The sequence below is a fragment of the Chlorocebus sabaeus genome, chromosome 9 (genome assembly GCF_047675955.1).
Source record: "Chlorocebus sabaeus isolate Y175 chromosome 9, mChlSab1.0.hap1, whole genome shotgun sequence".
Lineage (NCBI taxonomy): Eukaryota > Metazoa > Chordata > Mammalia > Primates > Cercopithecidae > Chlorocebus > Chlorocebus sabaeus.
In genome coordinates this window covers 13,731,961-13,747,700 of record NC_132912.1, presented here as the reverse complement: position 1 = coordinate 13,747,700, position 15,740 = coordinate 13,731,961, and the positions used below count along the sequence as shown (strand labels likewise).

The 15,740-nt window shown below is 39.2% G+C and overlaps 1 protein-coding gene and 1 pseudogene across 2 annotated transcripts in view; one reads left to right on the top strand and one right to left on the bottom strand.

Moving 5' to 3' along the window:
• The window catches only part of PRPF18 (pre-mRNA processing factor 18), a 43,853-nt gene extending 31,592 nt beyond the window's left edge, over positions 1-12,261 (bottom strand). Inside the window, exons 1-2 of one of the 2 annotated variants that reach the window (XM_008002319.3) lie at positions 12,056-12,261; positions 2,423-2,500 (exon numbers count right to left, since the gene is read on the bottom strand). In XM_008002319.3, the coding sequence (XP_008000510.1) occupies positions 2,423-2,500; positions 12,056-12,121 (144 nt within the window). In that variant the 5' untranslated portion in view covers positions 12,122-12,261. Of the gene's footprint in view, positions 1-2,283; positions 2,311-2,422; positions 2,501-12,055 lie in introns of those variants that run through there. The other variant, XM_073018729.1, reaches the window with a different exon arrangement.
• On the top strand, positions 7,552-8,593 carry LOC140712362 (large ribosomal subunit protein eL6 pseudogene; annotated as a pseudogene).
• Positions 12,262-15,740: the final 3,479 nt, after the last annotated feature.

Here is a 15,740-nt window from a genome sequence, read left to right as displayed (position 1 = left end):
CTCCCCAGATTCTAAAGACTGTACTTTTTCCTGAAAAACAATCAACTTGCTCTTCTTCTTTAAATTGTCTTACAGGGTTATTTGATTCTTGCTCAGCTTCAAAATGAAGACTAAAGAAAAGAATTTCTTTCTAACAGCAACCTGTGAAGTTTCAAGCTCTAGCTTTTCCTATCCTGCTTTTCAAAACGTATTATTCCAAACATATGAAAATCACTGTTGGACATACAGAAAAATTCCTAATGCTACACAGAGTTGGTCCACAAACTGAGCTACCAACCTTGTAGAAATATAAGGAAAAAAGCACCTCTCTATTAATGCCACCCAGGGAAAGAGTGGGCATTTTTGTTCATATGAACCTGTAGGAAAAACAATCTCTTCATATATTTTCTCAAATCTGTTGCTCAAGTCTCAGTTTAGGAAAACCGAATTCAGCAATTTACAAGCCCCTTTGTGGAGTCTGTAAAAAGATACTGAGACGTGGTTTCCCATCTGACCATAAGATAAATCCACAATGCTGAAAGTGGGAGTAAGATCAAAAGAACATAAAAGATGATCAACATTAAGGAAGAAACTCACATTAAGAAAGGTTATATGGTGAAAATTACATAATTCATGATTCTATAGCTTACAGTTCAAGCTTATGTTTACCATAACTAATTGATATTGAGGTAAAATTAAGGTAACAAACTAAACCTTTCTATTTTCACAGGTCAAAACAGCATCAAGCCTTAAAAAATGCTAACTCATTTCTACAAAAGAATAAAAGTAATGAATACTATGTCATTACTACCAAGAGGGAAAATCTTTAAAAATCTTTAGAAAGAAACACCTGTGCTTTACTTTTCAAGCATGAAAACGTATTTCTCTAAAAATCTCAAGATTAAAAACACATTTAATGATACAATGGCAGTTAATAGCTCTGGGGAAAAGATCTTAAGTCATTTCGTCAGCTGGACTCAAAGTTATAAACAATTATCTTTACAGTAATTATTTTGCTTCAGGGCTTTCCTCTATATAAACAAACAAACAAAAAAAAGCACACTAAACAAAAGCAAAAACTGCCACTATATTAAGTTACTTTGCTACCTTATAAAATAGCTGAAAAGGTTCAAATTTAGGAATCTGGGAATGCCACAAGCCAGCAGAGTAAACCTATGTAAGTGATTCTTATTCCAGACCAAGTGTGTGTAAGACAACACTGGGCAAGGCAAAAATGAGAGTTCCTTTCTGAATATCTATCTACTCAATGGTTATTAACTTAAAACTTACTTTCATTTCCTAATTAAGCAAATAAATACCTTTACGGAAAAAAATCAAAATACAAGTATAAACTTTCCCATATTTTAAAAACATGTCAGAAATATAATTACATTTTAAAATATTTTTTAAGTCACTTCTTGGTATCTTTGGAAAACTACATTTTTCTTTAATACTTGTCTTCTCCCAGCACTACAAAATCAAACCAAATGCATGTACATACCATGTGCATTCCTCATGCTTCCTTCTAAAAATGCTATGCAGGATAAATCCATTTCCAGAACTTTCCCCATTACATGCACAAAAGTATTATCTTATATTGATATTTCACAAGCAAAAGGTTAATTACAAGTTTATGATTTGGCAAAAGTATTTCAATAGAACCTCTGAGCTTTGAGTTAAAAATTAAGCTAGATATAGTCTTCTTTTAAAATAATTTAAACATAACTTCTCCACCTTATACCCTTTAACCCCTCCCAATAAAACCAGAACACATTATCAACTAATTTCTTCTAAAATATACAAGCAAAGCCTTCCAGACAACTCATTTGTTTCTAAGAAATATTTCAAGATGACATTTTCTAAACAGTGTTTGAAATGTGATACCTTATTACAACAAAGGCATATAAATATATATGGCTTTATACTTTAGGCAGAGGTTCTTAAGACCCAAAAGTAAGTATTAACAATGCAAACATAAAATCGATGGCTTAAAATATTCCGGAGAAGGCAGGGAAATTACCACCACTAATATTACTGTGGTTAGATGAATAAATGTTTTGAACTCTTTCCAAATGGACTATTTTATTGGGAGAGGTAGGGGAGAGGAGTGGTGGTGGAGTTGAAAATAAGGCAGTCTCAGATTCAGGACTTAATTTAAAAAAAAAAAAAAAAAAAAAAATTCAAGCTTTGATCTCAAGCCACTTCATGCCATCCACAAAAAGCCAAACCATTCCAAGCCAAAAGTCATGCATGTATTTTCCTGAATTCAAGATTTTTTTTAAATGCAAAAACAAAAACTCATACCTCTCCAGATGGCTTCTCATTTATAGGCTAACGTATAACATTGATAAATTGAACAGAGATCAATGATTGTCATTTAACAACAGCTGTATAAATTTAAACTCAGAAATATACAATTTAACATAAAAGCACACATTCATACCTTATACCCACATCTTTCAAAATATGCTTCCTCTTCTTTTTTGGCGAGCTCACTACGCTTGAAATATTTTTTATTTTCCTATTCAAGAAAAAAAATTATGTCAATAATAAATCCTTGGGCAAAAGTTCATGTCCCATAGTCAACAAGTACCTTTAGAAACCTTTTGAAAACACTCTTCAGTTTTTCAAGAATTTGATAAAATGAGTATTTTTTGGTTCCAGAGATGAATACACGGATTCCCCAAACACATCACCAACCCTCCACTATGACTAAGGGCACCGATGTGTGATAAGTTCAAGTATTTTTCTTGCAGTATCAATCAGTAGGCAGGTTCATCCGCAAAGAGGAGACCAAGAATATTTTCCAAATGTTTTGATTTCTTAAGGTTTGAGTTCAATTTCTTCAAATGGAGTCATTATGAACCACATAAAATGGTATATCTCAATTATTTTTTCCTCATAGAAACAAAATTATGACATACATAGCCTACATTTGAAATCCCACCTAACAAGGGAATTCCAGGAGTGTAAGTTCTTTCTTGTTACCTGGAACCTTATTATATCAGTCAGTTCCTAAAATAATCTAGATATAGGGTGTTCTTGGTGAACCTTATTTTAAAAAATGATTTAAGGATATTTGGGGGTTTTGTGCATTTTTCTGGTTTTTGTTTGTTTTGGAGACAGGGTATCTCTCTGTTACGCGGGCTGGAGTGCAGTGGCAAAATCAAGGCCACAACTTCGACTCCCTGGGCTCAAATGATCCTCTCACAAGGTATTTGTTTTGATATGATTTGATGTAAAGAGACAAGCTCTAAGTCTTGTCTGTGGCTAAAAAGATGTCAATCCTTTCCACATTATACATAAAATTATCCTTATTGTTACATCTACAGTCCATAATTTGGAGGCTAGTTGCTATCTCAGCTCTGCCTCTTGGATATTATTCCACTGATGGCTTTGTTCAAATAAAGATACTGCCCCCTACTGTATTAACAGTAATGATATAATAGTACCTCTGTACTACCTCCACACAAGTATTTAGCACCTCATAGTTCCAAAGCTCATTCACTCAGGCAGTGATCATCAATGGATGCTAAAACCTTATGAAAAAAGCCACTGTTGACAATGGAAAGATCAGTCTGCCACCATTTGAACCCAACGATCAAGCTTGACATCAGTAAGAGATTATGTACCACCTATGTTATACTACAGGAATTACCCAGCCATCGTCTAGGAAGTGTTCTTGTTAAATGTAGGGAACAGAGGAATTAACTAAGTGTCAATATGCCAGGAAGCAATCAGACAAGTCAAAGACATTTAACAAAACTAGCCCCAGTTTCTCCAGCAAGTCAATGGCACGGAAAAAATCGGCGAAGTTGAGAAAATGACAATGTTCTTCATTAAAAGAAACCAAGATTCATAACAAGCAAATTCAAGGATCGAACTTCATGTTGACCTGACTTGAAAAACCAACTGTAAAAGCCAATGTATGTAGGTATTTTAATTCAATTGGAAAATATATGAATGTGAGAAGAGTATTTGATAAAATTAACAAACTAATTTTAATTTTGTTGGGTGTGATCATATTTTGGTTTTAAAAGAACACGTCATTTTCTAGAGCTGCATGTTTCAGGAAAAGGATATGCAGAGGCTCATCATAAAATTTTATCTATTTTTGTGTTATGTTTAAAACTTTCAGGATAAAGTTTTTCTAAAAGTTCATTCGTTAACTCAATAAACATTTCCAGACTTATCTACCACACAACAAGCACAGCTTTACAGAAATAAAGATGAAGATATTATCTGGGGTAAGGAACCGATGGTATCATCTGAACATCAAAACTACCCTGAGTACGGTGGGGGAAAATAGTATTAACCCCTTTTTAGCGGTGAGAAAGCCGAGAATTAGGTTAGGTGACATTCCCAGAACTCAGCAAGAATGAGTAGTAGCAGCTAGAACTCTGGCCCTTAAACCCTTGGTCCTGATCTAGTCTTCCAAGCTACAGTTCTTCACTCCCAAAATATTATTTCGGCATCTAAAATTGTTTTTGACTAGGTAGTATATAATTGTCATACTTCAAATAAGTTGGCAAACACACATTGGTATCCTTTCAGAAAAGGCTGATACGTAGAAAGAAAGGAAAAAAATCTCCAGGCCAGAGGCCATGGTCCAATCTTTTTGACTATGTTATCTTTGATGACCATGTCTCAATTCCATTGAACACACCTAACAAAATCTCAAGCCTAGAACATCTCAAAATGTGGTCCACAGAGGCTCTTTCAGAGGTTGTGCAAGGTCAAATTTATTTTCATGATATACTAAGACATTATGTGCCCCTTTTCCATTGCGCTCAGATTTGCACTGACAGTCCAAAAGCAACATGGGGGGAGGATTTGGGAAGGGGTACTACTGGCATCAGCATAAATAAAGGCAATGCCTTCAAACTGTACCAGTAGTCACTGTATTCTTCACCAACATGCACTTGCAAGAAAATAAAGTCTAGTTTCTCTTAAGAACGTCCTTGACAAAGTGTAATTTTCCTAAATCTCAACCTTTGAGTACACAGCCTTTTAATAATCAGCATGAAAAAATAAAATGTATAAAGCACTTCTGTTACTTACTAAAGTAGAATGGTTTTCTCAAAGAAAAGCACTTGTGCAATCGTTTGATTAGTCAGATTTGGGTGTTTGGTAGACATTTTCTCAGAATTGAACAAAACAAGCTTAAAGTTAAAAGAAAAACAATGATGGAATTTACCACCAATGATAAAATTCCAGGTATCAACTGAGAACTGGAAAAGTGGAAAACTTGTACCCAGCACCATGAGCTATTTAATAGCTTCCCAATACTTGAAGCCTTTTCCAATGAAATCAGTGGTGATATTAATAAATGTGATTTTTAAGTATTATCTAATGAAAATGTCAACATTAAGAAGATCCACATAACTCACTGAACCATGACATTACAAAATCAAGATGTTACAAAATCACATGTAGGTAAAAAGATCCAATTGAAGAGCAAAATAGATCAGCAGGCTTTAATGGATGAAAAATTCATTGAAATGATTTCAGAATCCACATTGTAACTGCTCTTTAAGAAACCACTTGTGTAGTTTTGGTGTAGTATCAAGAAGAATATCCACAAATCTGAAAAGGCTACTAAAATACTCCTTTTTCCAACTACTTATCTGTGGATGAATTTTCTTCATGTACTTGAACAAAAACAACATACAGCAACAGATTGGAGGGAGAAATAGAATCCAACTGTCTAATATGCCAGAGATTTCTAAAACAATGTCACTTTTCTCACTAAAGTGTTTGTCTTTGCAAATATCGTCTTGTCATAAAAATATTTGTTAGCATACTATGGGTTTATTGCATTTCTACATGGAACATACATTTTTTAATTTCCTGGCTTTAATTTATAATATAGTAATTATCAATAAATGTATTCTATGTAAATAAAAGCTCTCTGGGGCTATCAATAATTGAGAATGAGACCTGAGACCAGTAAGTTTAAGTCCACTGGGCATTCTCCACGCCTACAGCATGCTCAAAACAATGCTGGCAAAAACCACTTGGGCCTCAACATTGCCTATTGGTCCTAGGGTACTCATCCATCTCATTTTCTTTCCTATTGTCTACACTGACCATTCCACTGTCTCCATTCTCATGAACTTCCCATCCTTTCATTCTCCCCTCATTTTCAGCAGATGACTAAACCATCTCACTTTACGGAAGCGACCAGTCAGGAACTCCTCCAAATTCCTCCCAACTCCAGTCCTGACCTGGATCTGCTTTGGTCCTTTCATTTCACAGAGGAACAGAAAACCCTCCTTTGTCTAGGGCAAATCCCTTCCCAATTACTCCAGACCTCAGTACCTCAGGGACTTCTCACCATCAATGCTGTTTTCTCCTTCACATATTCATCCTTCCCCTCTCTACTGGCTCTTGACAATTATCATTTAAGTATGCTCAAGACTCTGCCCTGGGTATCATTTACAGCAGAACCACATTAAACTGTTTAATCCACGTCCACTTCCTTACCTCTATTTCTCTTTGCAGCCCCACAGCATATGGCCATCCATTCTGTTTCACTGAAAAAACCTCCCTGGGATCATAAATAATGTCTAAGGTACAAATGCAAAGGGACTTCTCTGACTGATCTCATTCAGTCTTCAATTTAACTGCTCATTCCTTCCTTCTTCAGTAACTGTCTTCTCTTAGCTGACAGATTCTTCTTATGTCTTCCTCACTTACTGGTTTGCTCAGATTTTCTATTTCTTGTATTTTTTTGTACTTTTTAGCCATTTACTTCACTTAGATTTTCCAATGTATTAGAACTAGTATACAGTTCTCCTTACTAATTTTACTTTCCAATGTCTCCCATATTGGCTCCTGCCATTCCTTCTGTTGGTCCTTCATTTCAGAATATTTTGTATAATGTGGGTTAGGGGTTATTGCTTATTCTTTCCGTATGGATATCCAGTTGTTCAGCATCATTTACTGAAAATATCTTTCCTTCCATTTGGTTTTGGTGTCTTTGACAAAACTCAAACAATTGTGTAAGGATGGCTCCATTCTGGGTGCTCTGTTATATTCTAGTGATGTAATTGTTGGTCTTTATGCCAGCACTATGCTGTTTTGATTATTGTAGCATTATTATTGCAGCACACTGTAGTATCTTGCATATAGGAAAGATGCAGTAAATACTGGAAGGAAAAAAAAGCTAAAATTCTACACATAGCTCATCCTAATAACTACAACTAGTAAAACTACTAATTACTCCCCATTGAGTTTCTACAGCAGCCTGGTTTTCCACATGAGGTTTTTGCATTAAATGAAGACTCACCAATTCTAGGCTCCAAAACACTGGTGTTCTAGCAATGTAGATACCACATTTACCTCAGGGTGGTTATACCAGGCAGGGCATTTTAGGACAGGTGGTAAGAGGATATCTCAGTCACTTCTCTGCAGTTTGACAAAGAGGCACTCACAAGCTAAGTACTGATTGTTTCAACTATCACGGATTAATCACAAAAAGCTGGGACACCACTTGAAATGACCAAAGATGAGGTGGCTCTTCTTTCTGGAAGAACAATACCACACAGACAACTGTTTTCCAGCTACAGATGCAGTAATGACAACAATCTACTGATCGCCGACCAGTGTTTTCTAAAAAGTTAAAACAAAGGGACTTGTTCTTTCCCATCTTGCAAGATGGTGGGTGAAAAAGTTGAGAAGCCAGATACTAAAGAGAAGAAACCCGAAGCCAAGAAGGCTGAGGCTGGTGGCAAGGTGAAAAAGGGTCACCTCAAAGCTAAAAAGTCCAAGAAGGGGAAACCCCATTGCAGCGCAATTCTGTCCTTGTCAGAGGAATTGGCAGGTATTCCCCATCTGCTATGTATTCCAGAAAGGCCAGGTATAAGAGGAAGTACTCAGCCGCTAAGTCTAAGGTTGAAAAGAAAAAGGAGAAGGTTCTTGCAACTGTTACAAAACTAGTTGATGGTGACAAGAATGGTAGTACCCAGGTGGTTAAACTTCATAAAATGCCTAGATATTTTCCTACTGAAAATGTGCCTCAAAAGCTGTTGAGCCACGGCAAAAACAAAAACAAAAACAAAAACCTCTCAGCTGACACGTGAGAAAACTGCGAGCCAGCATTACCACCAGGACCATTCTGACCCTCCTCACTGGATTCCACAGAGGCAAGAGGGTGGTTTTCCTGAAGCAGCTGGCTAGTGGCTTGTTACTAGTGACTGGACCTCTGGTCCTCAATCGAGTTCCTCTACCAAGAAAACACCAGAAATTTGTCATTGCCACCTCAACCAAAATTGTTATCACTAATGTAAAAATCCCAAAACATCCCACTGATGCTTATTTAAGCAGCAGCAGCTGCAGAAGCCCAGACACAAGGAAGCTGAGCTCTTCAGTACAGAAAAAGAGAAATATGAGATCAATCAGAAAGCTGTGGACTCACAAATTTTCCCAAAAATCAAAGCTATTCCTCAGCTCCAGGGCCACCTGCGATCTGTGTTTGCCCTGACTCATGGAATTTATCCCCACAAATTGGTGTTCTACATATCTTAAGAAAAACCTAATTAAATAATTGATAACAAAAAAAGTAAAACATGATAAAATCATTTGCAGTTGTGGTAAGAATTATTTCATAAAACTTTTTTCACATCAGATCAATATATAAAAATGTATTACTATGAACACGGCAGTGAAAAAGTCTGAAAGTTACTGACAGATGCTATGATGCAGAAAGATAAAAGATATGAAGCAACTATTCTGCATGAAATGACAGAGCTGCAGATCTAAAGACTGTCTTCCCATGGACACAATAGAAAAGATGCCTAGTTGTGTGTGTTCCCTCACATCATGCAAGAGTACTCACCCTCAAGTTGGTCTAAGACTTGAGATCTATCCTGGCAGGCCAAAGGAGTATGAGAATATCATGTAACCCTCCAAGTCTCAATTTCATCATCCATGAAAACAGCATTGCCTTGTGCACTAACAGTTGTGAAGCTCAAATCAGATAGCATACAGCACTTTGAAAAATATAAATCACATGTTAATCTAATAATTTTCCAGTGCTTTCTTACATTAGCCCTATCAAAACTAGTTGTGTTTGTAAGGTGAATAAATATCCATTCTATCTGTACAGGTTAACAGAGCAGGCTTTGAAGTAGGAACAGACCAGCGTTCAAATCCAGGCCCTATCTCTTGCTAGCTGCGTCATCTTAGAGTCGTGTAACTTCTCTTAGCTTCCAGTTTCCTCACCTGTAAATGGGAATAATAGTAACTTGTTGTACAAGTTAAATTGGAAAACATTTGTTGCATGATGCCTAACATTACTGTTAACAGAAACTACGAATGTCAGTTTTTGTTTTGTTTTGTTTTTGAGACAGAGTCTCGCTCTGTTGCCCAGGCTGCAGTGCAGTGGCACAATGTTGGCTCACTGTAAGCTTCGCCTCCCGGGTTCACACCATTGTCCTGCCTCAGCCTCCCGAGTAGCTTGGAACCACAGGCGCCCACCGCCATGACCAGCTTTTTTTTTTTTTTTTTTTTTTTTTGTATTTTTGGCAGAGACAGGGTTTCACCGTGTTAGCCAGGATGGTCTCGATCTCGTGATCCACCCACCTCAGCCTCCCAAAGTGCTGGGATTACAGGCGTGAGCCACCACACCCGGTCAAATGTCAGTATTTTAATTCCCATTTCATGTATGCCCTTTGTTGGTCTGAACTGCTCTGTGATTGGAAAAATCAATCTTATCTTCTGGCTGGAATTATGTGATAATTCAATCAACTACCAAACTAAAAAATGAAAGACACCCAGGAAAAGTTTATATAAATTATAAATGACCCTGAAGAATATAAAGATTTTTTTTTAAATGATCATTTTTACAGATTGGTCCACTTCAATGACGAAGAACATGATTATGCAAATATTCATGTCGTGAACCCTGAGGGTGGGCTGAATATTTTGTGATTCACTTTTCCCTTTAAAGCACTTAGATTTCAACACCCTGGCCCTTCCTATCAGCTGTGCATTCCAATACCTAAATTTAAAATACTCCCAAAAAACCACTCAGCAAAAAGGTTCCTGCAGTAGACATAAAAACATTAATGTACAAATATGAACAAGCTTTTCCCCATACCTACCAAACGGCATTCTATTACCTCCACCTTTCTAATTGTTTTTAAAGTTTCAATGATCGTGAAATTTGCCATCTACCAAGCTAAGAACTCTAACTTACTTACACTACACCATATACATCAATCGTACACAACATCCAAATATCGAAGTCAGATGTTCTGTGATGCACAGATTTCCAAGGGTCCTGAAGACCCTCAGAGAGGACTCATGAAGTCAAAACTGTTTTCTATACTAAGGCATTATCTGCCTGCTCGCTCTGATGACATCTGCACTGTAGGTGAAAAGCAATGGTAAATTTGCTAAAGCCTCAGCAAGAATCAAGGCAGTGGCTTTAAACTGCCACTGTTACACCATAAAGTAAGGGAGATCATCTTCAGGAAGTTCCTCAATCATGTATTCTTTCTCCCCGTTTTTAGTACCTTTCCAAGAGTCTTAGCATTCCCATCAGTGAAGAGCAGGCCTACAGACTTTGCATGTGTTGAAGAAGAGGGAAGAAGAAGGAATAGAACTAAAAAATTGGGATTTACTATTAAAAACGAACTTCTATTACTTAATTTTTTTTTTTTTTTTTTTTTTAGAGACAGGGACTCGCTCTCTCACCCAGGCTGGAGTGCAGTGGCACGATGACAGCTTACTGCAGCCTGAACTCCTGGGCTCAAGCGATCCTCCCGACTTGGTCTCCCAAGCAGCTGGGACTAGGCGCGCACACCACCACACCTGGCTAGAAGGAATTTTTTTTTTTTTTTTTAAGACGGTGTCTCACTCTGTCGCCCAGGCAGGAGTGCTGTGGTGCAATGTCGGCTCACTGCAACCTCCGCCTCCCAGGTTCAAGTGATTCTCCTGTCTCAGTCTCCTGAGTAGCTGGGATTACAGGCGCGCACCACCACGCCCAGCTAATTTTTGTATTTTTTGCAGAGATGGGGTTTCGCCATGTTTGCCAGGCTGGTCTCGAACTCCTGACCTCAGGTGGTCTGCCCACCTCAGCTTCCCAAAGTGCTGGGATTTCAGCGTTCCATGCTTCAATTGGGCACAAACCCTACGTAAGGCGACAGAAGGGAACTCTCAGGAGAACTGAGGCACGTCCGAAGAATGCTGACAGGTGGGAGTGGGGATAGGGGGCAATTAGGTAAACTGAAGGGGAACAGGGTCAGTCGGCGGGAAATACACAAAGCCTCGGGTTTTCCTGCAGTTCCCACACTTGCATCTCTAAGGCTCCCGAGTAGTTACCGGAAGGAAGGCTGTGAGTGTATGTTGTCCTGGTCCTTGGCGTTTTGAACAAAGAATTGGACAAAACGCACAAAGAAAGTAATAAAACACAAGAATGAAGCAGCAAAAGCAGGGACTTATTAACGCGAGATAGCACTCCAAAGGGTGCGAGCGGGCCCGAGCAAGCGGCTCGAGGCACCGGTTACAAAGTTTTCTGGGTTTTAGGTACTCCTTCTGAGGTCCCTACCAGTTACCCCTTATCCGGATGAAGGGTTTGGTCCTGTGGCTAAAGACAGGTGAATTGGCGCCCTATGACGAAGGGATGGCCCGTGTTTGGCCCGCGGCTAATGCAGGGCACGTTCCGTTCCCATCTGAGAGGCGGTGGGAAGGGAAGGATGCGGGGAGAGCAGCAGCCTGGAGCTTCTGCTACTCGGTGGTGGGAAGATGAGGATTTCCCTCTTGGTTTGGCTTTTGGACGTGGGCGTTAATTGGCCTCAGGTTCCCGCCCCCAGACCCAGGTGTTTTCCTTTTGATCCAGCTTTAGGAAGTCAGAACGAATGGGACTCAAGTTCCCTGCTCCCAGACTATTCTCCAGCCTCAGAGACGCCAAGGGTTGGATCTAAAGGGAGCCTCCCAGGGATAGTGGCAGGACACTCCCTAAGCCCCTTCCCCGCCCCGAATCCTCTAAGTATCGTCACCCTCACCCCAAAACCCCGACACACACACACTCACTCTCCCATCCCGACCCCCACGACCACAGGGTCCTCACCACCAGCAGGTTCCTGTCCTCCACCAGCTGCCGCTTCCGAAGGATCTCTGATTTCAGAATGTCCATCTCACCGCCAGAATCTAAGCTCCAGTTTCCCGCTCCAGCTCCTCGAACCCAGCCTCACTCGACCGGCGGCCGCCAACCCACTGAGTACACAGTACAACAAGCCCAAACACCTGAAGACAACAACTGACAGGGCCGCTTCCGGCGGAAGTTGGGATGAGCGAGAGGAGGGAAGAGAGCGCCTCGGGGCGCCTGTGGTGGCCAAAGCAGCTGTGCGTGAGTGCCCCCTGGCGGCGCCCTCCGGCAGCGCGCCTGTAGTTCCCCCTCGTAGAGAGGTTTACGTGAACGTGGACTGAAACCGGGGTCTTAATAGTACCCTCTGCACCTGCTAGTTCCGTTCCAAAAGCCTTCTCGAAGAACACCTCAATGATGCCAGTTAAATCAAGATATTTTTTAACTGGAAATTTACATTAGAGTTTCTGAAGTTACTTGCTTGCAAAATTAGTGTACTAAAGGATGAGAAAACTCTAAATAATACTACTAACTTGTAACAATAGAGTCAAAGAGCAGTGTTCATTACTACCCTGTTAAATTTCCTGTGAACTTAAACGACTATATCCATTTAAGGCAGTTTGGAAGTCAATTTATCTCCACTCCCTCTGTTTTAGATTGCTTACCAATCTTGGTGATAATTGAGCATTTACCTCAAGCTGACTAATCACTTTTTTGGTCACGTGTTCAGCAATCAAGATTTTTCAGTGACATGATTGGAGAGGTAATCAGAAATTCCTTTTTTTTTTTTTCAAGTCCAACCCAAGGGAAAAAAAGTTAAATTGAAGAGGAAAATTATGTCAGAGATTTTTTAAGTCCCTAAAATTTGTTTACAGTGGACTTATTTTTTGTTTCATGTCATTGAAGCACGTTTAAAAATTGTTTTTGTTAAATCATAATTGAACAATATTTGACGTTTTGTTTTTCTTACTCAAAAAAGGTAAGAAATATCATTCTGTTCAGTCAACTGATAAGGGGTAAAATGCTTTACAAAACAAAAAAAATGAACAATTGAATTGTTCCTTTCAATTTAGAAAGTCTTGTGGGGAGGCGGGGGTGGGGGGTGTCGGTGATACTTCATCTAAAAGATATCTGAGGCCGGATGTGGTGGCTCACCCCTGTAATCCCAGCACTTTGGGAGGCCGAGGTGGGCGGATCACCTGAGGTGAGGAGTTCGAGACCAGCCTGGCAAACATGGTGAAACCCCGTCTCTACTAAAAATACAAAAATTAGCCAGGTGTGGTGGCAGGTGCCTGTAGTCCCAGCTACTCAGGAGGCTGAGGCAGGAGAATTGCTTGAACCTAGGAAGTGGAGGTTGCAGTGCATGGGAATCGTGCCACTGCAGTCCAGCCTGGGTGACAGAGCAAGACCCTGTTTCAAAAACAAAACAAAATAAAATAAAATATACCTGACTTTTGCCAGAAATAAGCCAACACAGGAAAATGTCCTTGAACTAAATATGGCAACACTCCTGTATGAATATGGGTTTCCCAGGTCACTAATTCAATGAGCAAATAATAATTTATTAGCATTTTCCTGATTTAGGGATTCGGGATTCTTAGACACAAAGAAAACCTAAAGACAGATGACAGTCACAGCAATGGAGGTTTACAGAGAACACTATGGCTGGCCAGCTGGGAAACTATCAGTGTAAACCAGAGAAGGTACCAGCTACAGTTAACAGCCTCCTCTTACATTTTAGACTTTCGTTGATTTCTATGTTTATGTAAACATGTGCACTCAATCCTGATTAAGGTCTGAGATCAAAGAGTGGTAGAGAGAAATACTTGGACAAGCAACTGACAAGCAAGCTTTTCAATTCAAAAGAGAGGGGAAAAGATATCCAGGAGCATTTAGAAATACTTAAAAGAGGCCGGGCGCAGTGGCTCATGCCTGCAATCCAAGCACTTGGGAGGCCAAGGCGGGCGGATCACGAGATCAGCAGATCGAAACCAGCCTGGCCAACATGGTGAAACCCTGTCTCTACCACAAAAATTAGCCGGGCGTGTTGGCATGCGCCTGTAGTCCCAGCTACCCAGGAGGCTGAGGCAGGAGAATCGCTTGAACCTGGGAGGCAGAGGTTGCAGTGAGCCAAGATCGTGCCACTGCACTCCAGCCTGGGCGACAGGGTAAGACTCTGTCTCAAAAAAAATAAAAGAAAGAAAGAAAAGAAAAGAAAAGAAACACTTAAAAGAACAAATCACCCTGACGCTAAGAGAGACCCTATTCATTAAAAAAAAAAAATGCATCCCATTTCATCACAATCGTTATTTAAAAAGTGAAATATTGGGACTGGGTACAGAGGCTCACACTTGTAATCCCAGCACTTTGGGAAGCCGAGGCAGGAAGATCACTTGAGCCCAGGAGTTCAAGGCTACGGTGAGCATTGATCACACTGCTGCACTCCAGCCTGAGTGACGGAGTGAGACATAATCTCTAAAACAAAAATAAATAAATAAGAAATAAAAATGAAAAATTAGAAACAATCCAAGTGTTCTAAATGTGGGAACAGTTAAATAAAATATGGTTTATACATACAACCAAATCACATGGCATCGTTAAAAACCATGTTTTTAAAAATTCAGTGGGAATGCCCATGACACAATATTCAGTCCAAAAGTAGAATGATGAAACTTTATAGCATATAGTCTCTGCTTTTTAACAAAAACATATAGACATAATAAAACATTGATTGGAAGGAAACGTACCAAAATATCAAGTTTTTATCTGGACAGTAGAACAATTGGAGATTCTTATTTTCTGCTTTATACCACAATTTGGTACAAGTCTCATAATATGGGGGGGAAAATTCAGGTATCAGTCTTTTTCTGTTTAATTATTATTTAGAGTATTTATAAATTTTCTAGCATGTCTACCTTAAACATTGTATATGGTACATTTTGAAGAATACCTATAAAAGAAAGCAAAGGATCAGATAAAGAATTTTTAAAATTTCCATAGTTATTCCATCCAATATTTAAATATCTAATATATGAGCTCTGTACTACATTAGCTTCTGTGACCTAAACCAAAACATAGACCCTGCCCACAAAGAGAGAGCCAGCTAGTTGGGGAATCGAGAAATAGATCTTGAAAAGTTAAAAAGTTAAATTATGTAAGATTTAATAGTGTATATGTGGTTATAATTGCAGAAATTAAAAATCAGTCATTTTCTAAAAGAAAAAAGTAAAAATCAGTATAGGATTGATGAACTATTCCTCTGTAGAGGTAACTCACCCTAGGAAATTATGTGTCATTTCTGGAGACTGGAGGGAAATGCCAGATTGAATCAGGATCACCTGGATTTGTTTTGTTGCTGCCCTAAAAGATGGAATGTAACTTAAATAGCAAAGAAAAGCTCTGTGATTCAATACAGTGGCTCTCAATCCTTAACATGCTTCAGGATAACCTGGAGGACTTTTTGAAACACAGACGGCTGGTCCCCAACCCCAGAAACTGTCTTTCCCTAGGCTTGGGGTAGGACCCAAGAATTTGCTTTTTGAACAAACTCCCAAAGGAGATGGATACTGTTGATCCAGGGACCTCATTTTGAGAACTGCTGACCTAATACATTATTTTGTCATCCCCTGGGGGGAAAAAAGTGCATTTGCAGTCTGAAATGCAGTCTGCA